A 26,784-nucleotide genomic window follows, 5' to 3' on the forward strand; every position below is an offset into this window, starting at 1 on the left:
GCTTTTGAGGACAACCCCCCAGCGCAGGATGTTATAGTTGGCTGGTGGCTAGCGGTAGCACCGGATCTAACCTGTGTAATGGCAGCAACAGAAAGTTTGATGATTTAGCGGGGAGTTGGAAGTGCTGCCCCCAGCGAGGTGGTCTGTAGCAGCGCTGAGTAAGTTGGAGGACACATTGTAATTTGAGGCTCTTGCTAACATTAGCTACATCGACGTGAACATGAAGCTGCAGTCGTGAGCCTTTTAGACTCTCTACTTGAGAAGCTCATCTTCCTTTTTTGTGGGTTGCTTTGCAGTGGAGGCAGAATTCTTCGCCATTGAAACAGGCTTTTATTGAAGGGACGTGCGCGTGCATCTGCGTTTGTAGACCATCTTGTGAAACTCCCTCTGGGCTCTCTCTCTGAAATGACCTGTGATTGGCCAAGGTCACCTGCTACAGCCTAGATTATTTAAAGCCATAAATCAGAGCCAAAGGGAGGTACAGATGTCTAGTGTTTTCTCAGACCACTTGAATCACAATATGCTCAAAGTTAATAATAAAGCCAATAAAGCCAAAATTACACTGCCCACCTCAGCTTTGATGTCCAACCGCACAAGTTGCATTGCACTTGAAACAAACACTTTACTCTGAAAGTCCATAACCTGCTGTAGTATGTAGTGATGTGCTTTCTATTAATACTTTCCATAAAGGATCAGGGAACTGCAACAACAGCAGTTGAGTAGTTTGAATCTACAAATGGAGTTGAGCTAATCAATAACAGCAGCAAGTAGTAGGTAATGAGGGTGTATCAGAATGTGGGGTTGAGGCTATTTTATGTCCTGCCAATCTCTCACTTCATCAACCTCCTTCTGCTCTCATTAATTATGTATCGGGAATGAAAGTTAATGTATGTGATGAAAAATGTATGACCTCATGAAACCTATAGGAAGAACTGACCTTTCAGTTGTTGATGTGTGTGAGGCAGTGCGCTTGAAAACCTGCCGTTGTGGATGCTGCACAGCACAAAACCTCCAGTCTCATCCGTTTCACAACTTTTAATTTCTAAAATATGAGTGCACGGATGAATACAAATGCTTTGCTTTATAGTTGTTTGAAATTGCTTCACAGATTTCTTCATATCCACACTCAGTGTTTATAAAACACCTGCTGTATCTTTTTATATTTCAGACACCGGCAGAACACTAATCAAAACGGGTGTTTTGTAAGATTGTTTATAATTCCTGGGTTCATAACAAATTCTAATTAGGCCTGTAGCCATGTCAAGCCAGGCTCTCATTGCGAACAGGAGGGTAATTATTTGTACTGCAAAGTATTATTGACACAAACTTTTCTCTTGATTAAAAAAAGAAGAGGTAATCAGCCTTTGTATGCACCCTGGTGCTTGGGGAGGCGGTAAGGTGATTTGCTACTTAGCAGTGGAAATAGAAAGGATATGATGGTGGGCAGCACCAGATGATATGGACAACTCTGTAATAGGCCTCATTAGATGCCCAAAGCCCAAGAAATGTGGCACTCTGTTTCCCATTAGGCTGAAAGCACAATGATAAAATAAAACATCATAATGATGAAGGATAATTGTCAGGGAAGCAAGGGGTATATATTTCATCTTTTATAATAGGCAAACCATTAAAAATGTTTTGCACATTACACAGTATGTATATACCAATGTGCTCCTGCAGTACATCTGTATCTATACAGGTTTCACCTGACTTTATAGATGCACTCAGGTAATTAAATCTACTGTGAATGCCATTTTCATTTTGCATAATTCTGAAATGTAGCCATGCAGGTCCTGTACCAATTTTACTTTTTGGATGTAAAAACACATAGACCATTAAATATAGTCATTTTAAACATAAAAAGCTCACAAGATCAAAGGCAACCCTAAGATTTAAGGTTTTTAACAAAAATGTGTTGCTACTGTTGTTCTGGTAATAACCCTTACTAAGCCAAAAGGGGTAACACAGGTGGTGGAGGAAAGATACAGAAATAATAATCAAATGCCATATGTTGTCCACATACTTGTGTCAGCTCATAGACTGATTAGCTTAAGTAGCATCTGCTCAAAACAGGTAAAGAGGTCAAGTTGAGAGCAGACAGTCTGTTAAGTCAGCGTGACCACGACCTTAATTATGCCGAACTTCAAGCCTCAATAATATTAAAAAGGGATCTTTATAAAAAAAATTCACCTCCGGTACAGTTTTCATGAATGGTAAAATAAGCCATAGAGATCAAAACTGTTTTTTGAACCTGGCTGTAAACATGTTTATTTTAGCTGTAAAGTTGGATATTTTAACATGGGAGTCAATGGGGATTTGCTCTGTTTTGCAGCCAGCCCCCAGTGGCCAGCCGATGAATTGCAGTTTTGGGCACTTCCGCCCTGGAGGTTGATCTCAACATTAGCCAACCATTAACGTTTTGTGAGCTTGTAGGGACCCAGAATTAACCAATTTCATCAGTCTGTGTTTCATTAGCTTTTTATAAAAACCATAACAAGAACATTATTAACCCTCTAAAACACAGAGCAGCGGCAGTTTTCTTTCTTTTCTTGCAATTTAGGGTGCTAACGTTAGCTAACTACTCTGCGTCCTGCTAGCTGACTTAACGGCTAATTAGTAGCTTTTTGATAGCTTATTAGCATGCTAATTAGTTAGCCCAGAAACACCGGCTGTTTGAACCATGTTTGATTAACCCGGTGCTTCAGAGTTGAGCTTCAATGGTGAGTAAAACAATATCATATTATCAGTAATATGTCTTGAATTAACTTGGTTTACTTAACTGTTGAGTTTGTTTTAGAAGTGTAACAAGCTAACGTAACTTTTACAGGAGGTTTGGAAGCAGTGTGTTAGCTGCTTGTTTTTTTTCTTCGGTTGAAAGAATACTGAGGACAACAACCTGTTAACACAGGAAAAAATGCACAAAACGATCTCCACAAAGTAATTTAGGTTAATGTAAAATTAGGGTAAATTAGGGTCGTATACATTTAGCTTTAATATACAGGAAATTATGTAAGTCAATGCATTGTCTTCCTAGCTCATAGTGTGTTTATAAGACTGCATATATTCATTACTACGTTACTGTTTGCGTTTGCATTCAGTTTATTCAGTTCAATTACTGTGTGATTTATATTACTTCATTTAAGATTTTATTTGTTATATTTTATCCCCATGTTAACTTACACCTTAAGTTTAGATTGTCATCTTTGTTTTACTTGTGTGACCTTTTCTTTTATAGACATTTAATTATCATTGTTGGAGGGAGCCTGACACTTAAAGGGGATCTACGCCCACTTTCACAGTTCATACATGTTATTCCTATGGTCTAAAACAGTCCAAAAATATTAGTAGAAATGAACAACTTTCAGCATTATCCAAAAACTAGAGTGCTGTAACTCAAATCTGTGATGTCATAGGGCAGGGGTACTGAACTCACTTTGCCCTAGGGCTATTTTTCCAAAATGACAGAAAGCCAGGGGCCCATCGCAGCAGCCTTGCACGGCCCAGGTGGAGGCAAGGGTGTTTCTAGGCTTTGAGGACATGTGGGACATAACCAGACCCTCTGTCAGGGGGTCTGGGGAATCCTCCCCAGGGACTTTTTTGATAAACAAGCTCTTATTTGATGCTTCTTATGCACTACAGCACTTTATTTACAGTAAAAATTCCAGTGTGACTCAGTTTATTTTTTATCGTGAATTTGAAAATGGTAGGGGGGCACCCAGCACCCTGTTGCGGGCCAGATTTTGCCCACAGGCTGTAAGATGAGTATCACTGTCATAGGGTATAAAGTCTTAAGCTGCTCTACAGACAATTAATTGGGAAAGATGTTATAGATCAGTGGTTCCCAACTGGTTCAGCCACAGGGTCCAGATTTCTTCTTAGTCATTAGTCTGAGGTTCACATAGTTTGATATATTCAGCATTATACTTGCGTTTGTTGTTGAGCTAGATTGCTGTCTATGTCATGTAGCTGTCGGTTAGTCACTACAGCAGAGAACAGCACTTCAAAGCTCTGTGCTGGAAATTTACTGTACTTAAAAGTAAAGTTTGATTTTTATTTTTTTACAAGCTTGACATGTTTGCAAATCACTTGCGGTTATAGATGACAATTAGAGCACCCAGGGGAATGTTCTGAGTATATGTGCACTTTCTGTCCTGGATTGAGAACACTACAATAGCATAAAGCTCATTTGGGTATAAAAAAAAGAAAACAAACATTCTGTAGTCCATAAAATCAGGCTCCCATTCAATGTCTCTGGAGCAGCTCTAGACTTTATCTTTGATGACATGACAAGATTGAGACTTACTTCTCTGATTTCTGGCTTTGAGAGGGAGCAGGTCATGGTCGCAATTATTGATTGAACTTTCGTTGGCCATGGAAATAACATCTTGGACATTTTAATTTAGGTGGTGTTCCCTTTTATGAATTTCATTGCCAATGACTGCTTCTCTTGTACATAAAAATGAGTTGATTTTTCTCTTGCAGCACTGAAAATGATTAAAAAAAAAAATGAAGTTGAAGTTGTCACCTCATCCGCAGCCTGCCTCTTGTCCTCCCACCAACAATGACTGCAGCGCCATCTTGTGAAAGAATGAAGTAAGTTCATTTGAATGCTGCGTAAGGGCTGACACAATGAGCTTGGTTGCCTTGAGCGCTGAACAGGAAGTCTATTCAGAAGTACATTTTGTGATCTGTCGGCACTAGTTGTGCAGATCTTATATTCTGAGACAGGGTAGTGATAATACAAGGCTCAGCGGGGCAGGGAGAAAAACAGAGAAAGAAAGAGATCGCTGCAGTATCAGTAGATGGCAGTAGCATTACACCGTGGCAAAGGCACTGATTGATAACCTTTGCATGAGATCATAATATCTTTTGTAGACAAATAACAAGTAGCCTTAAGCTGTGGTAAACAAAATACAAAACTGCAATTATCGTTTATCAGATACTGCGTGTATAGGCAACAAGATCCTATTATAAGATACTTGAGTTTATTTAAATTCATTACCTTAAGAGTTACCATAACGCCACATGCGAATCAATGAGTGTATCTCTGATGTCTGCTATTTATTAAACAGTGCATCAGCAAAGAAGTGATCCTCAGTTAATTCCCCCTGATAATAAAATGTGTCGGCTCTCTCTTAAGTCACACTCGTAATTAGAAAGTGAGATAAGTTATAACAACTGTGAGACTCCATAATTCAGTCACAGATTTAGAAAGTGTAGACTAATTGCATTTTGCTCCTTATCTCATAAATTGGATCCATTCCAGAGCTGGGATGGAAATCCTCATCTTCAGTCACGGAAGGTGCCCGCTTGCGTGGATGCGGTGGATTTTCAGAGGCATGACAAAGCTAAAGAAGTTGGGAGGGTTCTAGAAGCGACGAGGGGGGGAAACATGACAGATGCTGCCTTGTACTGGCTGCTTGCACTGGCGTTAATGGTGTGAGCAGCATTTTAAGCTTGCTGCAGGGCAGGCGCTCGGCATGTGAGAGGTTATTAGAAACGTTTACATGGCTGTGCATTTGAGCGTGGAGGAGAAACAGCAGGGCTGAGGTCAGGTTAAACCCCACCTCTACTCCATAATGTCATGTTGAACCAACCTCTGTAAGATGTGCAAAGATCACAGTTGAATCAACATGTTGTTTTTGCTCTAAATTATACACAACGCAGCAGCAGGTTTTCGCTGTCACTTTATGCACTATACTGCATTTTCCTCTCGGTGGTGTGCGTTTAGCTGTAAACTCTTTGCCCTCTGTTATTATATGCAGTTCAGACAACACACAACATTCGAAAATAAAACATGAGGCTTGCTCAGTGTGTGGTCGTCGTCGTACTCCATTTCTACCTTTTACTGGCATTGTGTGATCTGCCAGTCTCATGTTAGCACAGGATGTTTGTGCAGAGCTTTGGTCTCTGCATCCCTGCGTGCTCCCTGCTGGCCTGCTGGCCAGATGGGTCAGTGACTGTGTAGTCTGGGCTTGGCGGGCCCCTTCTGTTCTCTGCGAGGGTCCACTCATGGGACTGAATCCCCAGAGACCAGAATTAGAGTGGCTGGATCACAAGGTAGATGGATTGCAAGCTGAGCTGAGACATTCACACACATATGCATTCAATGCACACACACACACACACACACACACACACACAGGTAAATTGAGAAACATAACACTGTGGCAGATGAGTGTGTGTGTTGCACACATGCCGACATGCGTGCTACATTTTACACTCTCCCAGAGGAAACAGATCTGTCGGGGGGCATAATGTTTTACCGATTAACAGGGAAATTAACACAAGAAAATGCGATTTTATTTAATAAGCTAGAAGCAGGCCCGATCTTTTATCATTTCAGACAAGCTGTTCAGGAGGGTTACATTACTGAAGTGAGATTTTTCTTGCCATGTCATGTGGAAATTTAGTCAAGTCATCTTCAACTGTTATTGCAGTCCATTAACTCCATTGTGAAGATACATAATTGATGCAGCCTTTGGGTAGAGTTTAATCAAATGGAGAGTGCTCCACACTCCACCGCCAACTGAAAAATGAGACACACAATATTCAGCGATGTAGTTTGCGTGGTAAGACTATAATTCACACTTTGAATTGATTTATAATCATTTGACTGTACACTTCCTGCACAATGCCCAAAGCAAAACTTGTAGCTTTTAAGCTTCTAAAGGTGGCTTGATGTGGAGGATTTATGTGCCTGAATTAGGATCAGTTTTAAGAAGAATGACTAAATATAAGCGTAACATCAGACAGCTGTTTCCACTAATCTACTCCCAAACAAGCGAACAAGTGTGGTATGTGATTTTTTTTTTTCTCTGTACCTTTCGGGTTTTCAATTTCATTTCATCTTTGTTTGATGTGGATTTCTATCACTCTTTCTCAACTATTCATTTCCATTTCAGTATTTTGTTCTCTCTTTAGGCGTTTACTTTTCTTTGAAATAACAGTGATCTGTGTGGGATGTGGAAATGCATTGTTTACGCCATGCTCCTTGAAATCAAGGGCTTAGCTTTCTAGTTAAATTTCACAGCCAGCCAGCACTTATCTCTGTCAACTCCTGTTTAAGCCACAGATGATCTGTCGTGCTTTAAATGCTGTTGGCTTTTGTTTGTGCTGTGAACCTGAGCTGCGATTCAATGCTAAAAATATACTACTTTATTTCATACAGTCTTCTTAAAGTGAGTTGCATCTTTCATGCAGCTAACGCATAACAAATATGCAACATATTCACGAGATGTATGCCGGCGCTCGGTACTTCTGTTCTCCATGAATGCATTTTTCTGACAGGGGAAATTGGGGGAAAGCAGCAGATTAGTGCACCTACTCAGCTGCGAATTCTGAAGAGCATTCGTCTCAGTCAGCCGTCTTAATAACACAGCAGTCAATTAAAATCTATGCAGTCAGATATGTAATTTTCAAATGATCATTAACTGGGGAAAAGATGGAATTAGAAGTTTGGATATCGAAGAGATGGGAGGGGAAGACAGAGAAGGAGACGGTGAGAGAGGTATAACGGTTATTACAGTCGAGGCAACACATACTAAATCCCCCAGCCAAAGATGAGTGAAGATAAAGGAGGTGACTGAGCTAATTGTGCACTGTCAGAATCCATATCTCTAACGACTGTCAAATGAGCAAATTTCAAATGTATTCTCTCCACCCACCCAGCTCCCCCCAGGAGTAAAAGTGGTGAGAGCAAGGGAGGGAGAGAGGAATAAATACCAGGAGACACTAATGTGATGAGAATGATGCCTGGTCTCTTCCGCTGATTAAAAATGCAATAACGCTGTGGCAAACACTCACGCGTGCACACACAGAGTGTGCAGCCTAAGTAAAGCCTGGTATGAGGACCCACAGATAAGAAATGGCGCCCAGTGACCCCACACTAGCATATATATACACGTTAAAAAACAGGCACTGTATCTTTTTCTCATATCGCTCGCAGAAAAGCAAACAGAATCTCAGCTGCGGAGCCAGTTCATAAAATGCACTCATGATCTTCTTTTAGATGGTAATTAGTGCTTATGAGGAGATGTGGATGTTATGATTCATGTCTAACCAATGGCTATCTTACTGTACCACTAATTATAAAATCGTAGTGTCACTATGTGCTGGTAACAGCAACTGGCCTGATTTCTGCAGACACAGAGGAAGAAAAAAAACTAGCGAGCAAAAAAGCATCATGAGGAGGTTTTGAGTACAAGATGCGGCAGAAGGAAAAATAAGAAGAGTCTTTTTTTCCAACCCACGTTATATCAGGCCTCAGTTGGTCACTGACGGGAAGCAGATAAGGTTTCACTCTGGCTGGAGTTGGATAATTGGACATTTATGGAGAGATAGGAGAGCCCAGGGCCCAGGAGCCATGAAACAGAGCTAATCTAGACTCTGCATCAGTAAATTGTCTGTGAAAGAGCGCATCAGGAGTTCTGACAAGATAAGGAAGGCTTTCTTCAAAGGCGGAGCTCAACCAAAGTGACATAAAAACTCAAGATAGAAGAAAGCTGGAGCGTTTGGCGCTGGGACTTCTACATGTCGCACGAGGTGCATGCTGAAATGTACATTTTGTGTAGCAGCGGTGTCACCTTGTCATCCAAATTGGGTCGTGCATACTTGTAATTCCTCAGTAATTCACACTTTTGACAACTTTATAACTAGAAAGCTTTTAAGAATCACAGCTCTTGGCGAGCCTGTGTACACTTTTAAGAGTCCATAAAATCTTTTGTTCAGCTTCAAATGTTCCACTCATAATAATCTGCAATTGACAGTCCTTAGAGTTTGGGAGATTTAAGTCCTCCTGGTGGAGTGTGTGCCTTGCTCTCAGTCCACCATGATTAGTTTTCTCCCTTTGATGTTTTCCCAGGAAACTGCTGCCTACAGAACAGGTGCATACTGAGCAGGTGGGCCCTTACGTAGGAGCCTCGAGTGTTTGGAGCTGGAGTAAACCATACCTCACACTATTTTAAGTAAGTAAAAAACATTCCTGAAAGTGCCATGTTTTAGATTTTTCTGCATATCAAAGATCCTGTCTCTTAAAGTTTTTTTGCTTTATATAAAGATCTAAAATGCTCCTGCTTGAGCTGTTTACTATTTCTTGTCTTTTTTTGCTGAGCTGCAAATCTAAACGCTGTTCAGCCCCTACTGATTACTTGCACACAGACACTGACACAGGCAATTAATTTGGTGGGGGAGAGGCTAGTCTTAATTGGGCATAAGTGGGATTTTTCTTGGCTGTGTGCAACAGAAAATGACAGACTGTGCGTATGAGAAGTAAAGACCATCTGGTCCCACAGGAGCTGAGAGAGATGCCAGACAAATGGAAAGAGAAACAACAGAAAACCTGTGTGGGTAAGGATCTTGTTCTCTCGCTCTCTCTTTCCCACCATCTCTCTGTTGCTCGCACACAAACACAGACAGAAAAGAGGAATCAGCATCTCTTGGTCATATATCATTTGCCCATGTAACAGCCTGGAGGGAGATGCTTACCGGGTGAAGAAACACAAGTCTCTCATGCGTGGCCTATTCATGTTTTTATATAATAATCAATATTGAAAATAGTAACATTATGCTTGCAGGCAGGCACTGGAATAAAGAGCGGTTAGCTCGTAAAGGCTTGGCCATCAGCAGGACAAATTGATCTGACATGTTATATTATTCATGTAGGGGATCGGTGGCGAGACTTGGAAGGAGCAGCAGCGAGAGAGAGGAACAACCGATGTGACAGAAAAGAGCAAGGGGTGAGTAAAGGAGTCAGCAAGTGGACATCCTCTCCTCTCGCAGGGTCTCATCTCCTTTGCATGACAGCACTGCTCAGCGAGCTCGCTAATGTGCCCTGTCATGGGGTGAGACGGTAAACGAGCACATGACATTTTCATCGGTTTACAGAACGCCATAAACAACACAGTGATTAATTGTATTCATACAGCAGTTTAAACTTACTCTCTTGTGCTATGAAACACAAACACTCACTCACTCACTCACTCACTCACACACACACACACAGAAATAACTATGATATGCTGTCTGGTTTAATTGTATAAAAGATAACAAAATGATTTTATTACATGTTCATAATTTGACAGACATCACAACATACTTGCATGATTGCTCTGATATTAATGTTTCCCACACCATAATTAGGCATAATATACCCAGTACGAAACTATATAAAACAAACATGCTTGCAGATACAGGAGGGGGTCAATCCAACAACAGATTAAAGCCATATTCTGTCATTTAATGAAGTTCAGTCCTACTAAAGAAAACAAACGGCAGAAGGATGCTGAAGCGTATCGTCATTTTCAGAATTTATTTCTCTTTTTTTTTTTTGGTTTACATCAAATAGAACAGACATACATTGGCACATGCAAAGTGAACACTTTGTGGTGCTTTTTCATTACCATCCAAATCCAATTGAACAAAGACTGGATATCTATTTTTGTACTCCAAACATGAAAATACTCTCAAATATTTACAAAAAAAATATACTTACAATGCCCATCACTCTAACATAATAATCATCTGGGACCGATTTGCGTTGATTTCAGTAAAACAAATTACTGTATGTGGCAGAGCTTGCTGTTTTAGGTAATTAAATCAACTGCAAGAAAAAGAGGCACAGAAGAAAATCACTGAAACAATACAAAACAGAAAATCAGATAATGGGAACCCCAAGAGAATATGGCTTTAATGACATTTCAAAAGAAAATATCTTGAAAGCAGATCCACTGTCCTTTTACTTTTCTCTATTTTTTTTTTAATTTTTTTTTTAAGCGGTTTGTCCTCGTTCACAGTGTGACCCCTTTCAGCAGGCAAGTTGTTCTCTGTCAGAGAGAAGGGGGCCACAACACAAGTTTGAAACCTAGAGTTTGGTTAGTTAGGCCGACCCAGCCACACTGGCCTACAGCTGTGCTAGTCTCTGTCAGGACTCATGTATCATGTCTGGATGAAGGTTGGTTGCTATCCACAGTCCTGGAGTGCATAGGTACTGCAGGTGGTGCTGGGATGCCTGCGCTCGCTCTCCTGTCTCTGTCTGTCTTTCTCTGTTCCTCTAGAGCTCCCTTCCCTTTTCAAATCACAAATAAAAGGACAAACAGCATTCATTTTCAAGCAGATCAGATCCTGAGGTTGTTGTAACTCACATATGTTTTCTTGGTTGCTTGACCTGAGAACAGAGTAAAAAAAGATTCAGATTTACTTTGAGCGCTGCAAAAACAAAACAAAAAAAAAGCATCTTGAAGAAGCAACTAAACATCAACGGCTCTTCCTACTGTGCTGTGCATCCTTATCACCAGCTGTGTGCAATCAGTTGCAATATTTTCTGGCCTAGTGTATCATTTCAACTCACAATGCCCCCGTGTGCAGCCTTAGTTTCTATTTTCAGATGTTAACTAGTGATGAAAAAACACAAACACCACACAAGTGAGCACCGAACAAATGCTAGGGCATGCAATGTGATCCCAGCCTGGATTGCCATGGAAACATATCAGAATGTGGCTGAGTGCCTAGGTGCTGTGTGTGTGTGTGTGTGTGTGTGTGTGTGTGTTTGTCGTCCTCCTGTGTATCTATCGTTATGAGAACCAATTTGAGTTTCCAACCTGCAGAGTGAAGGCATTTCTGGCTCGTCATGACTTCTGTAAGAGGGTGTTTAGAGGTAGGAGTTAAGGTCAGTCTTTGGATTAAGCCTGATCGTAGGGTAGGCGTCAATGTGGTGGTGCTTGAGGAAAATGTGAATGTAGCTGGTGGACTAACATCAAGTACATGGCTGTGTGTATCTGCAGGTGCGCTGTCCTTTCTGTGCGGCGAGGAAGGTCGACGCACATTTTCTTAATCACAGACATTGCTATAAATTCTCATTCCACTGCTTTAATGTTGCCATGGCAACCAGCTCCCATGGGCTATGCAATTAAAGTCGCACCATTTCTTTACAGCTGCATTTTGTAGTCTTGGCCAGAAAGTATGATGAATAAAACATTAGTAACTGTACAACAGATTTTTGCTGTTAACCATAAACAGTCTTTTTTTTTTTTTTAATTTATTTTTTGCTAGATGCTGTGTGTGTGTGTGTGTGTGTGTGTATGTGTGTATGTGTGTACTTGTCAGGGATTGAGACATCCTCCTGTGCTAACATCTTAATATTTATTATCGACGGCTGATTATACATCTCATCCCATTACTTTGCTTACATTTTGTTCTGCAGAATTTTTAGGTTCAGTTTTTCCTGTAGTATTCATCGACTATGTTTACATGCACAGAAATACTCCCCTATTTTTCTGAATATGACAATATTCTGAATTTGATGCAGGTCATGCAAACAGCATATTTAGTTTATATATTCCGAATTAGGCATTCGTCTGAATGAGCTGCTTTCTGATTAAGACATGTGGAATATGTCAGTACTATTCTGGGTTTGGGAGCATTATTTGGACGTGTATATAGTGCATTCAGAATATGCGTCTCAATAGGGGTTTTTACCACAGTTTGTGACACATGGCGTCTTGTCAGTTTAAAGTAGGCTCTGTGTGTTGTCATGGATACGTTGTACACAACACTTGTCAAGGCTGAGGTTGAGGTGCACGCCCAACATTTGTTTTCTGGTGGAAAACTTTGTTAAATCCTATTTTGATGCAAAGAAGCTAAATGGCACAAGCTGCTCCAGCTGTTCTACTTTTCCATATTTTGACATGATAAACGACATGTTAGGGCACATTAATCAACATATGCACGGCTGCATGTAAACAGGAATATCTGTGGAATATTCTTTTTCATAAGCCATGTAAACAGCTCAGTAGGAATATTGGGACTCATTCACAAATAATCGTAGGTTTTTTCTTAAATTTGTTCTTGAGAAATTTTGTAAGAAAAGTCTACAATCAGATTCACGACGTGTTCTCAAACCACAGAACTGTTCGCACCTGTGTTCTTATATTGATGAATCCAATTGTCTTCATAAGTTGAAAGCTAGTTGATCCTAATTAGCATAGGTAAAGGCCCCGCGAATCCCAATCAAAGGGCACAAGACTGCAGGGCTGTGTGCACAAATGGAAACTGAAGAAGAAGAATTAGTTGAGAGAATTAAGTATGCCCTACAGAAAATCCAATGATGGTGGAGCACCCGACTTTAAACATTAAAAAAAAAAACAATTAAAAAACCCTCTGTTTTGAAGTAGAGGTGCTTCTGCAGAAAGTGAATGCCCATAGAGTTGTCATATTTAGTAGCATCAGGAGTGGATGTAAAATCACACAAAGATGTACGAGATGCTAAAAGTACACGTTAATCAACCACTCGACCTGCAAACTGCAAACTGTGTGCAATACAGTAGCACAGCTGTCAGGACTGAGGACAGAGACGAGTGCTTCGGCCCTCTCTGAGGAGTACGTGTGTGTGTTTAAAGAGAGGCCGAGAGGGGGAGATAAGGTGAGGGTGGACAATTTCACGCAATGTTCTGTAATTTATTAATAACTAGGAGCGCCGCTTTGTAACTTTGTGTCCTAACCCGACCCGCCTGTGATATTTTCTATTGTGATCAATCACTAATTATTAGATGGCATGGTTTCCATTAACATATCTGATGTGAATAAAAAGTTACTGAATGTTTAATGCTTTTTGTAAATGTACAATAATCAAAATAATTCTAAAACAAAATTATAAAAATATCACTGTAATATAAATCCTATGATGTTATACAACTGTAGCATTAGGGAAAATCTAATAACTAATTATTTTGCACAAATATGTCAGCTCAAAATGTGCGTGTAAGTGCTTTGAGTGTGCATATCTTCTGTTCTTACCTAGGAACAAATCCTAAATCAGAAAACATTGATTATATTAGAATCTTTGTGAGGGGTTTCTAGAAGTGGGTTTTAAGAAGACATTTCTTCCTAAGATCGATTAATGAATGACATCCAGCATCTTTTTTGGAATAAGGACAAATAACTGAATATTTTGTGCATGTAAACGCAGTCATTGTTCATGAAATTAATCTGAAAAGCATTAGTCATCCACACATGTCTGTTTTGGTTGATCTATGTCAGAAAAAAAAAAATGATACAGAACAGTGAAGCATGAAGTATCTCTGATTTGCAAGGTCTTTTAAGAGTCATAATCATGATGATATTAACACCGTATCAGAACTACCAATGTAAATCTGCAGAACTGCTAATGCTCTTAATCCTATAAATCACTCAGAGTGATCTCATACAGAGCTGATGGGCCCTGAAAGGGAGGTATTTGGCGCTCTGATGGTTACAGGAATTGACGGACAGTCTCCAGGGATGGTCGAGGCACAGTTCAGGTTTCGGGGCGGTCATGCACATAAATCCGCCATTAATAAATGTCACTTCTTCTGCTGCTAAAAAAGAAGGGGCAAGGGGAGGAGAGAGTGTGCTAGGAGGGGAGATGAGGCGAGAAGACATTCGTATAGGAGAGACAGAAGGTGAGAGACACACGGAGCAGATGACACGGTGCACTTTTGGGAGGGCCTTGCAGAGACCGCATGCCCTGCTTGGGGACTTTTGATGTGCTGCTGCGACAGATGTTAAGGTTTCACCCTCAATGCAGAGTGAATTTGCTCATTGAGCCACATGTGTGACTGGCAAGGATATGTTCCCCATCCCCTGATATACTTGCATCAGCTCTCTGATTTATATGTGTGCAACTCACACATCCAGTCACACACAGATACACACATTGAAATCTGCACACACAGATGCACAACTCGCAGTTGTAAGCAGACACACACACGTACACAAGCTTATTCGGCTCCTGACAGATGAGTGTGACAACTGTTGGCTGTTTGGAGAAATTCCCAGGAAAATCTGTCATCTCATAGGCATAATTCAAAGAGGGGTTGAGGGGCTGGTGCACCTGTGGGTGCCATGATCGCTCTGTGTGATTAGAAGCGTTGCAGGAGAAGAGGCCTTTGGAGACTGTGATGTGTGATTTGCATGAGCTGTCAATCATCTCTGTCTTCATCCTGACAACTAGAGAAGAGCAAAGAGCCTCCATGGCAACATTGGTCTAAATTCCATGTTTTGCAGTTTTTTTTTCTTCTCTAAAATCCTTTTGAGTGTTGGTGTTTCTCACCCAAAACAAACACCATATCACCTAAGTATGGAAGTACGTAGGCTTCTACACTCATGTACTAATACCCAGTATTATCTTTGCTAAAAGGATCATGCTTACTGTTTCAGTTGAAGGGTGGTATGAGTAACACACAGCCACAGAGACAGATTATCTCCTTCCCTTCCTGGTGACAAAGCCCTCCTTCTTCAAATCTCTTAACAGAGCGAGTCCCCCCATCTTCTTTCATGCTCTGTGCTGTGCACTTGAGCTAAAGGTCTAACCATTTATCAGGAACCCGAGATAACTGGGTCCATTCTGTAGGACGTTAAACATACTTTTTACCCACCCAATTAAATTGCTGGAATGGGACTTTCTAGTACAAGAAAGGAAATATGAGAAAGAATAGAAAGACATCTCATTCGCCCTTCTCGGGAATATAAGATTTTAAACCAATTGAAATCTCCACAGCAGACATATAGTGTATGTAGATCTCAACTCCTGGCTCTCTGTGGTCTCTTTAATACTCTGATCTCTATATAAGCCTTATTAACTCGCTGTAGACTAAATGGATGGACTGCGCCAATAGAGAAATACTTGATGTGAAATCCGTGTGTGTGATGCACTTTCATTGATGTTATCGTGGCTATTTCGACAAACTCTTGTCCATAAGTTGGCTCGATCATCGCAGAATTAACAGTGAGAAATTTAAGCAAGTGTGAGCAAACACAGAAAGCATTTATGTTAAGCCCTGTCTCCTTGAAATTACACTTATAGAAAACTAATTTAAAACCGCTAATACGTTTTGAGGGAAACGTAATTCCGAGCAAATTCTGTTGTCAGTTAACACAATAAGGAAATGTTGTTAATTGTGGTTTAAACTGATTTATGGACAGATCATGACAGTATTTGCCAGCAGAACATTTCTCAAATCTGAGGTAGATTCATACTCATTATAATCAAAATAATACCAAAAACACTAACTAGACAAAAATCTTAATTCTGGTCAGCAGCATGTTGAACTTCTGGGCTCACAATTAATTTTTTTTTAAAAAACAGATCAAAAAAACAACAGATAAAACAAAATTCTCAACTGTGGTCAGTATTTTCTGAACAGTTTTTTCACCCACAGTCTGTAATTTCTGTCGTTTCTTAATCAAAACAGTAACAGACGAGCTTTGATGATGTCGTGAAGTAATGTGGGGTCAGTTACAGCCTATGAAAGCCTATCTGACTTGAATGAGGCAGAAATCATGTTATGGACGAGAAAATTTATATAAGTTTCACTCACTTTACCTTTAGTCACGTTGTGTCACATCATTCTAAGGAAACAAGACGGTTAGTCAGTCACGTTTACGAGCTAACTTAACCATTAGCCTTAGATGAGTTGACCTTACAGCTACTGTAGCTAACATAATGTGGCAAATTCAATTGTGGGGAGCCTGTTGGATGTTAACATACACATTAGTGGCCAGCCTTCTTCTCCTTCCTCTGGTTAATGGTGGGTGGTAACTGGTGTTCAAGGCGCATTACCATCCCCTTCTACAGACGTACGTGTGGTTTGAATCAATAGAGGAGGATTTATCAAACATTATTATATCTTTATCAAGAAAAATTATATTAGGACAATTATTGTTATTTTTTATCGCCCAGCCCTACTGCCATCTTCCTCTGTCTTAGTCTTATGTGGTACATTGATGTAGTGTTTTGTTACCTGAATGAAACGTCATCTCTGGATATGCAGCTATTACGTTGCCACAACAACGTAATTAAGAAAGTAGATTAGTAAATACAAATGTGATTCCAAGGAGAGAGGGCTGCATATTGTGTTTAACAAAGGTCTAACGTTTGCCTTTTTAGCTCTAAAGCAGTAAGTAACATTGTGATTACACATGACATGATGTCTAATGAAAACTTAAATGAGCTTGGTTCTTGGTGCACATGTGTGTGGCTCTGAGCTTTATGATTCTCTCACTGGGCTACTTACTCATGGGGTCAGCAGCGGGGTTCTCACACAGCTCAGTCTTGGCCTCTCCGTTGGGCCTCTCGTTGGGCTTCTGGGACAGACGTGATGACATTGTGGCAGCTGTGACCACAGCCTTGAAGCTACGCTTCCTCTTCTGTACGTTCAGCTCAGGGTGGAAGATAATGATGTACACCTTGGGCATGTAGAGCATGCCCAGTGCTACTGAGGCACTGAGGTTCATGGAGATGGTCAGGGTGGTTGTCTGAATGTACAGCTGGAAGGACACACACACAGGTAAAGGGTGAATTTAATTCAGACTTGCATAGCAAAATTTAATATAAAAAGGCAATTTCTTTCTATGTGATTTGGCAGCCCTATGAGGCAGACAAATAAGTCAGGAGTAGCATTATAAACCCTTATCAAGAAAAATGAGAGACAAGACAGCTAGGATGGCTTAACATCTGTGGCCAATTACAGAACAGTCACACTGTTGAGCACAGTGATGAGGCAAAACCTAATAATAACCATCGCCTGATAACAGAATATGAGCATCCAGCGAAAAAAGTTCATTGGCCGTTGTCCATTTTTTTCAATCCTGGAGTGTAAAGAAATCTCCTGACAAAAGGAGGATGTGTTTGTTTGACTAATAAAATTACAGAACCTCCCGATAATAACTGATTATTCTGTTCAATGACAACATCCTTTTTTCCTATAATCCAACATTATTATCAGATCTGTAGGTGGTGTGGATATTTGCTATGTGTAGCTGTGGGGAAAGGAGCAGTCATGCGTGCGGTAACAATCCAGCAGCATTTATTAAAGCCTGACCTGCAGCTACTCAGTCAAGTCGAAGACGGTTCAAGCGTATTAATGACAATAGCAGAAGCGTCACCATGACTTTATCAAAATGTCCTCACATGGCCTCCTTTCTACCAGTCCGTCCACCTGAACCCGTGACTAGATTGATACACTACACTGTCAATGACATGTTGTACTCACCTTTCCTTTCCTCCCATATCAGCTTTTATCTCACCACTCAAGCATTCATCAGACCAATCTACTGCCGCTGAGCTGCCTCTTCCTCCACTAACCATTCCTGAAGCCGAGCGCATTTTAATTTAGATTCCTCTTAGAGTAGAGCATGAACTAAGAACACTGCAGTATACAGCGGGTCTACATTTGTTTTCCTGCAGCTCTGCACACAGTGGTGTGCAGCCTGTGAAAGGCACTCACTGCTTTAAGTGGCAAGATCATTCACAAGACCTCCATTCATGTGAGCCCTGCACAGGTATGCTCACTTAAATGCTATCACCATAACATTCCTTTTAGAGGTTACATAACTCCTTTCACATTGTGCCTACCACAGTGTGGTAATTACAAGCTTATGTAACCCGGATCACTCTACAATTCAGGTTAACATGAATTTTCTATAGTAACTTCATTAAAAAAGGGAGGTGATTTCACTAAGAGGTAGTGAAGGCAGTAATTCAGCAGACACGCAAGATCCTCTTGTTTCATTTAAGGGTCTTGGAGAAAGAATCACTTTGAGAGGGGGCATTATTGTTTCAAGAGCAGATCACCAAAGCCGCCTCACTAATCTACTGCACTTGAAAGCATCAGATGTCACTTATATGCTGCCAGCTACTGGTGATGTGAATGGGGAGGGGATACAATTGTAAACACATTAGCAACCAGTGTATCCGCAGAGCAGCGAAACGCTCACTGATTCAGTGAGAGGAAGAAATGTCACCATTTGCATACAGTTTTTCTTGGCAAATAGCACGACTAATGGTAATTTCTTTCATACCAGATCGACTCATTTACATGCCAGTCATGTCTTTGTCTTCCAATCTCCACCAATCATTCAGGTAGGCGCCTGATATCATCAACATGCCAATACACTCAACTGCCTCCCTCTCTCTCTCCATCCCCTCCTGTTTCTGTGTGCAGCAGCATCAGAGGCAGTGATCTGGCTGGCGCACCATGCATTAATAACTGTATGAATATCACAATGCTCTCGGTGCACTCTGTTCTGTGTCACTCCAGGCTGGGGGAGGACGGGAATGTTGCGCTTTCTGAGCTGTGAGTTTGCAGCGTTTGTGATTAGATATCGGGGCAACCGATCAAAGTGTTGTGAAGAGTACACGTGGCGTCAAATATAATCGCCAGATAATCTCCGCCCTGTGCTGCGTTTCCATGTTTGGTTGTTGGTAACCTGTCTGGTATCCATAGCAACACTACAGAGTTTGGTGCAAGAAACTAAACACGGCTGGAATAAGCTTTTAATGAGATTCTGATACCTTAGACGCTGCAATGCTGACCCTATCAGAACTGATTTATTGACCATGCAGGAGAGTTGATTTGAGAGCAGGCGCACAATGAGTATTAGGTGCTTACTCACACTCATCGCACACAGGCAAACACACACACACACACAAAAACGGGTAGATATGTAGGCTTTCACTCCCTCTAATGCAGCTACACATACACACAAACGCACACACATGAACACACCAAACCAAATCCTTTTTCTTACTGCCTCTAATCACAGAGACGGGGTTTTTCATTGTGCCTCTCGATGAGCTTGACCCAAATTCGTAGCCCCTCTCACCCACCACTCGAATGTTTAGCTCGTCACAGAACATTTATAATTAATTCCTGTTGCTTTAACATAAATAAATACATGAAGTCATTTTCACAACTGCTTGGCAACTCTCTATTTATAGCCGCGGTAATGATTTATTAACGTCCTCATCAGGAATCAAACGGTCGCTTTTGAATTTTACATCCCATTGACAAGCCAAATGCCAACATCCAGCCACAACAAGCAACATGTCTTCCATTTAGAGAAAAAGCTGCTCAGGGTAATCCTCATAATTATACCCACCAGGGATATACTTACAGCTAAGGCAATTTAGTTGGGTATGGTTGAGTACTATAAATGCACACAGCGATAAAGACTTGATTCAGTAAGTGACAATTAGGATGCTCTCTGCCCTGTCAGAGAATGCCTTCAATAATGGATCCAGGGGATTTGCAGTCTCCTCTCAACTACCTGGATGTCTCTTGTTGTTTTGGGTGGCCTACTTTCTAGCCGGGCTCATGTCATGAATAACTCTGTCTGGCTTTGTGCCGCAAAGCCCAATCCCATATTGGAGACAGTGCTCTCTGCGTGGACGCCGGTGTTCCCCTCATTTTGACTCAGCGCAGGAGGTCCCCATTTGTGGGCTTCGAGAGAAAGATAAGAGGTTGTGACACATATAAGCCGCTCTGCATGTGTCAGAGCAGGTCATTAATAGTAAAAACAATGTGAGGAAGTCGCTACTGATGTTTCCTTCACATGATTTGTTGTCATACATTGTTTACATTAGCCTGTATGGTGATATGTTTGTTGCTCTAATCAGAGCCTGTATTCATCAAGTGTTTAAAAGTTGGAAATCAGTTGTGATTGGACAAAAATCTACACTAGCACTACCAGTAAAAGCTTATTAGATTTATCTTTTCTGACTATTGGAGCTCTTGAATTATGATCCGTCAGAACAATGGCATGGCACCATCTTCATGACATGCGATAATGAAGATAAGGTGCAAAGAAAGGGTTCCTTAGTGAGAGGAAAACTTGTATTTGAACTCAGTGATGGCCCTCTTAACTGCTTAAAAATATCCTAATTTAACAAGAGCAGGTGGATCTATTCTTGTGTCTTGCTTTTTATTCATTTATTTCAAATTATAGCAGCTCTACAATAATTGGGAGGTGCGTTGACATTGTTATGGTTTATTTTCCAAGAATAGGAATATATTTTCTCCCACCTATAAAGGACAAAGTAGAAGATTTCATGTTCTCAGTGGAGAGGCGTGCCACAGCCCACAGAGGGTTTCCCACATCACTCGGCAACAGATGCAGTTTGTGTGTGGCATGTTTTGTAAAATGATGTGGTTGGATAGGGCTGATATGATAATTTCACGCAGCTGAGTCAAATTACCTGCTATTTTATTTTGCATAAATTCTTTTTTTTTTTTAAGCCAGACAAGTAGCGTGCCAGTGTTTACTTAAATTCTACAGTGTAGACAGCGGCTTGGTTAATATCATTATAAGATTTATGGCATTTATTAATTCTGGCATAATATTTTTGTGTATATTGCATTGGCAATTAGTTTTTGTCTATGCACATGAAGAAGTGTTGCTATTTCCTGCAGTTTGTTTTTTACCCTTGTCTAATACTCCAGCCCTTAAAAGATGGAAAAAGTCTTGAATGCCAAATTTTTTTTTAAATTTTTTTTTTTACATTTTTGTTATACTATACTGTGATATTGTTATAAATGTTTTTATGCCACACTTTATTATGTCTTTATATGAAGAGTTTCACGTCATACTTTGCTGACTTATTTTATTAAGATTTTTATGTCATACTATACTATGACTTTTTTTCATCAAGATTTTCACGTCATACTATACTATGACTTTTTTTAATGAAGATTTTCACGTCACACTTTACCGACTTATTTTATTAATTTTCATGTCATACTATACTATGACTTTTTTTTTTTTTTGTAAAAGACATTTTTTGGGGGCATTTTGGCCTTTAATTGATAGGACAGACAAGTGTGAAAGGGGGAGAGAGAGAGGGAATGACATGCAGCAAAGGGCCACAGGCTGGAGTCGAACCTGGGCCACTGCGGCAACAACCTTGTACATGGGGCGCCTGCTCTACCACTAAGCCATGTCATACTATACTATGACTTTTTAAGATTTTTATATCATACTGTACTATGACTTTTTTGATGAAGACTTTAATGTCATATTATACTATGACTTTTTAAGATTTTTATATCATACTGTACTATGACTTTTTTGATGAAGACTTTAATGTCATATTATACTATGACTTTTTAAGATTTTTATATCATACTGTACTATGACTTTTTTGATGAAGATTTTTATGACATACTATACCATGACTGTTTCGATGAAGATTTTCATGTCATACTATAGTATGACATTTTTTTATCAAGATTTTTATGAAATATACGACTTCTTTTATATGAAGATTTATGTGTCATACTATACTATGACTTTTTAGTACGATTTTATGTCATACTATAATATGACCTTTTTCTGAAGATTTTCATGTCACAGTATACAGTGACTTTTTTATGGAGATTTTTATGTCATACTATAGCTCTAAGTAATATATTGTTGTGTGATTTTTACTTTAGCTTTTAGTTGTGTTACATGTTAAGAGAGGTGCTTGTGTTTGCCATTTTTAGATATGAAGTGTCAATGGACGACAACTGGGAAGAAGAGGAACATCATAAGACCACCTGAAGAAACACCTTCTCTCATCTCTTCTACCATGAGCTGCTGTGTTTCATGTTGAATATTGAAAACATGCAAAGTATTTTTAAATGAGGGACTCCTTAGTTAAAAAAAAAACAAAGAAAAGAAAAAGTTATGAGGCAAAGAAAAGAGGGGTTGCCAAAGACCCAAAGTCAATATTTCCAAAGAAAATTCTTCACAGTATGGATTGGAATAATCTTCTGTGCTCTTCTGTTAATGTATTTGTCACATAATTCAGTTCCTCTAATTTGTACATTATAAAAAGAGCGCAATAATAAATATATATGTACGATTATGATTTTTCTGTATAGAGGATCCCCGTCAGGATGCTGTTGATGGTGTAAGACTAGAAATTCCTCAGTATTGGAGGGGGTATCTGGATATTGCTGGAGTTTCTTGAAGCATCTGAGGTGGATGCAACACCCAGGTCAGGCTGCCAGTGATGTGGACACCACGGTACTTGAAGCTATCAACCCTCTACACTGAGGACCTGCTGACATTAAGGACCCTGCCTCTTCCAAAAGTCAACTATCAGCTCCTGACTGTGCAATAAAATATGTATTTTATTATGTGTCTTTTTATTGTTAATGTAGTCCAGACCAGATTTCTGGTCAAGGTAAACTTTTTCTGGATGAGACTGATCACAGGATGTGTAGCAGAAAGGTAGCTCAATGTGATAAACAGATCTTTGTTATTCCTTAAGTTGCACATTCAAGTCCAAACACTGAACTCAAAAAGACTCCATTTGTACTTGTTTTCTGGGCAGATGTAGCTAGAAAGAAAATAAACTGCCTTGTAGTCTTGAGTGTTCAGCCTAACAGTCGAATGTGTTTTAAGCTACAACACTCAGAGGAAAGACAGAATAGCCGTCTACTTCAATAGCTCACAGTGTTAGAGGTATAATTAGAGATTCTGATGTTGTGGGGTCAATACCAGTTAATGCTCAATGAATTTTGAATGCCTTTGTCCAAATGAAGTGTGTGATTTTTCTCTGTATATTTCCATGTACTACCTGGACTGCTATGAAATTTAATACTGGTATTCATGTCCCCCTCAGGACAAGTCAATATTGAAAACATCCTTATAATGATGATGTTGATAGGTTGATAGAGTTTAAGCCTATGTCTTGAAAGCAGAGAGCCTGTCTTCTGAACAGCTGTCTCTAATGAATTCCTTCAAATAGGACACCTTAACAGCTGAATTTTGAATGCCTTCATTCAAAAGAGAGACTGAAAATCTTAAAATAAGAGAGCTCATGTGTCTCCAGTTCATTAACTCAGTGGGATAGAAGACTGGTTTGAAGGTCAGAGGATCAGGGTTCAATTCTCAGGTGAATAGTCAGTCTGTTTTGCAAGCTGATGTCTGAAGGAGAAAGTTAAAATGTCAAAGAAACACAAAGTATCTCTGGCCCGGTAGCTCAGGCTGTTAGAGAGGTAGGTGAAGTTTAAAGGCTGCTGTCCAGAGGAGAGAGTAAAAGGCTCCGTGAAACACAACAGAAGTGTGAGGTGGGATAGCTCAGGCTGTTAAAGAGCTGCTTGGGAATTCCGAGGTCGGAGGTTTGATCCTTATCAAGGGCAGGTGAGTTTTAAGGGCTGCTGTCATCATCATCCCCACATTTTAGTCATACTATACTATGACGTTTTTATGAAGATTTTTATGACATACTATGACATTTTTTTAAATAAAGATTTTTATGTCATACTGTACTATGACTTTTTTTAGGGAAGATTGTTATGAAGATTTTTATGACATATATACTATGACGTTTTTAAGTAGATTAGTATGTCAAACTTGTATGACGTTTTTATTTAGATGTTTATGAAATACCATACCATGACATTTTTATGAGGATTTTTGTCATACTAAAGTGACGTTTTATGAAGATTTTTATGTCATACTATACATGACATTTTTATGAAGGTTTTTGTCATACTGACGTTTTTATGAAAATTTTTATGTCATAGTATACTGACGTTTTTATGTCATAGTATACGTTGATGATTTTATGAAGATTTTTATGTCATACTATACCATGACATTTTTTTGAAGGTTTTTTTTTCATACTGTACTTTGACGTTTTTATGAAGATTTGTATGTCATATTATACTATGACGTTTTTATGAAGATTTTTGACATATATACCATGACATTTTTATGAAGATTTTTATGTCATACTATACTATGACATTTTTATGAAGATTTTTATGTCATGCTATAATATGACGTTTTTATGAAGATTTTTATGACATACTATACTATGACATCTTTATGAAGATTTTTATGTCATACTATACTATGACATCTTTATGAAGATTTTTATGTCATACTATACTACAACATTTTTTATTAAGATTTTTACGCATACTTTACTACAACATTTTTTATTAAGATTTTTACGCATACTATAGTATGACGTTTTTATGAAGATTTTTTATGTCATACTATACTACGACGTTTTTTATTAAGATTTTTACGCATACTATACTATGACGTTTTTATGAAGATTTTTATGTCATACTATACTTTGACGTTTTTTATTAAGGTTTGTATGTCATACTATACTATGATGTTTTTATGAAGATTTTTGTCAAACTAGGACGTTTTTATGAAGATTCTTGTCTCATACTATACTATGCGTTTTTATGAAGATTTTTATGACATACTATACTATGACATTTTTATGAAGATTTTTATGTCATACTATACTATGACATTTTTATGAAGGTTTTTATGTCACACTATACTACGACGTTTTTTATTAAGATTTTTACGCATACTATAGTATGACGTTTTTATGAAGATTTTTATGTCATACTATACTACAATGTTTTTTATTAAGATTTTTACGCATACTATAGTATGACGTTTTTATGAAGATTTTTATGTCATACTATACTACGACGTTTTTTATTAAGATTTTTACGAATACTATAGTATGACGTTTTTATGAAGATTTTTATGTCATACTATACTATGACATTTTTATGAAGATTTATATGACATACTATACTATGACGTTTTTATGAAGATTTGTATGACATACTATACTATGACGTTTTTATGAAGATTTATATGACATACTATACTATGACGTTTTTATGAAGATTTTTATGTCATGCTATACTATGACGTTTTTATGAAGATTTTTATGTCATACTATACTACGACGTTTTTATGAAGATTTTTATGTCATACTATAACATGACATTTTTATGAAGATTTATGACATACTATACTATGACGTTTTTATGAAGATTTTTATGTCATACTATACTATGACATTTTTATGAAGATTTATATGACATACTATACTATGACGTTTTTATGAAGATTTGTATGACATACTATACTATGACATTTTTATGAAGATTTTTACGACATACTATACTATGACGTTTTTATGAAGATTTTTATGTCATGCTATACTATGACGTTTTTATGAAGATTTTTATGTCATACTATACTATGACGTTTTTATGAAGATTTATATGACATACTATACTATGACGTTTTTATGAAGATTTTTATGTCATGCTATACTATGACGTTTTTATGAAGATTTTTATGTCATACTATACTACGACGTTTTTATGAAGATTTTTATGTCATACTGTAACATGACATTTTTATGAAGATTTATGACATACTATACTATGACGTTTTTATGAAGATTTTTATGTCATACTATACTATGACATTTTTATGAAGATTTATATGACATACTATACTATGACGTTTTTATGAAGATTTGTATGACATACTATACTATGACGTTTTTATGAAGATTTTTACGACATACTATACTATGACGTTTTTATGAAGATTTTTATGTCATGCTATACTATGACGTTTTTATGAAGATTTTTATGTCATGCTATACTATGACGTTTTTATGAAGATTTTTATGACATACTATACTATGACGTTTTTATGAAGATTTTTATGTCATGCTATACCATGACATTTTTATGAAGATTTTTATGACATACTATACTATGACGTTTTTATGAAGATTTTTATGTCATACTATACTACGACGTTTTTATGAAGATTTTTATGTCATACTATACTATGACGTTTTTATGAAGATTTGTATGACATACTATACTATGACATTTTTATGAAGATTTTTACGACATACTATACTATGACGTTTTTATGAAGATTTTTATGTCATACTATACTATGACATTTTTATGAAGATTTATATGACATACTATACTATGACGTTTTTATGAAGATTTGTATGACATACTATACTATGACATTTTTATGAAGATTTTTACGACATACCATACTATGACGTTTTTATGAAGATTTTTGTCATGCTATACTATGACGTTTTTATGAAGATTTTTATGTCATACTATACTACGTTTTTATGAAGATTTTTATGTCATACTATACTATGACGTTTTT

General features: G+C 38.5%; 1 protein-coding gene and 1 long non-coding RNA gene across 3 annotated transcripts in view; one reads left to right on the top strand and one right to left on the bottom strand.

Moving 5' to 3' along the window:
* Positions 1–2,377: 2,377 nt before the first annotated feature.
* On the top strand, positions 2,378–22,931 carry LOC117258333 (uncharacterized). The gene is made up of 6 exons (XR_004501755.2): positions 2,378–2,720; positions 4,483–4,593; positions 8,864–8,966; positions 9,294–9,348; positions 9,664–9,737; positions 22,296–22,931. It is a non-coding gene; the product is annotated as an uncharacterized LOC117258333 (long non-coding RNA).
* LOC117258332 (metabotropic glutamate receptor 7-like) overlaps positions 10,028–26,784 on the bottom strand; it is a 100,585-nt gene continuing 83,828 nt past the window's right edge. Inside the window, exons 9-10 of one of the 2 annotated variants that reach the window (XM_033629138.2) lie at positions 17,049–17,301; positions 10,028–11,065 (exon numbers count right to left, since the gene is read on the bottom strand). In XM_033629138.2, coding sequence (XP_033485029.1) covers positions 10,929–11,065; positions 17,049–17,301 — 390 coding nt within the window. In that variant the 3' untranslated portion in view covers positions 10,028–10,928. Of the gene's footprint in view, positions 11,165–17,048; positions 17,302–26,784 lie in introns of both variants that reach the window. The other variant, XM_033629139.2, reaches the window with a different exon arrangement.

This window comes from Epinephelus lanceolatus, chromosome 8 (assembly GCF_041903045.1).
Source record: "Epinephelus lanceolatus isolate andai-2023 chromosome 8, ASM4190304v1, whole genome shotgun sequence".
In the NCBI taxonomy this organism is placed as follows: Eukaryota; Metazoa; Chordata; class Actinopteri; order Perciformes; family Serranidae; genus Epinephelus; species Epinephelus lanceolatus.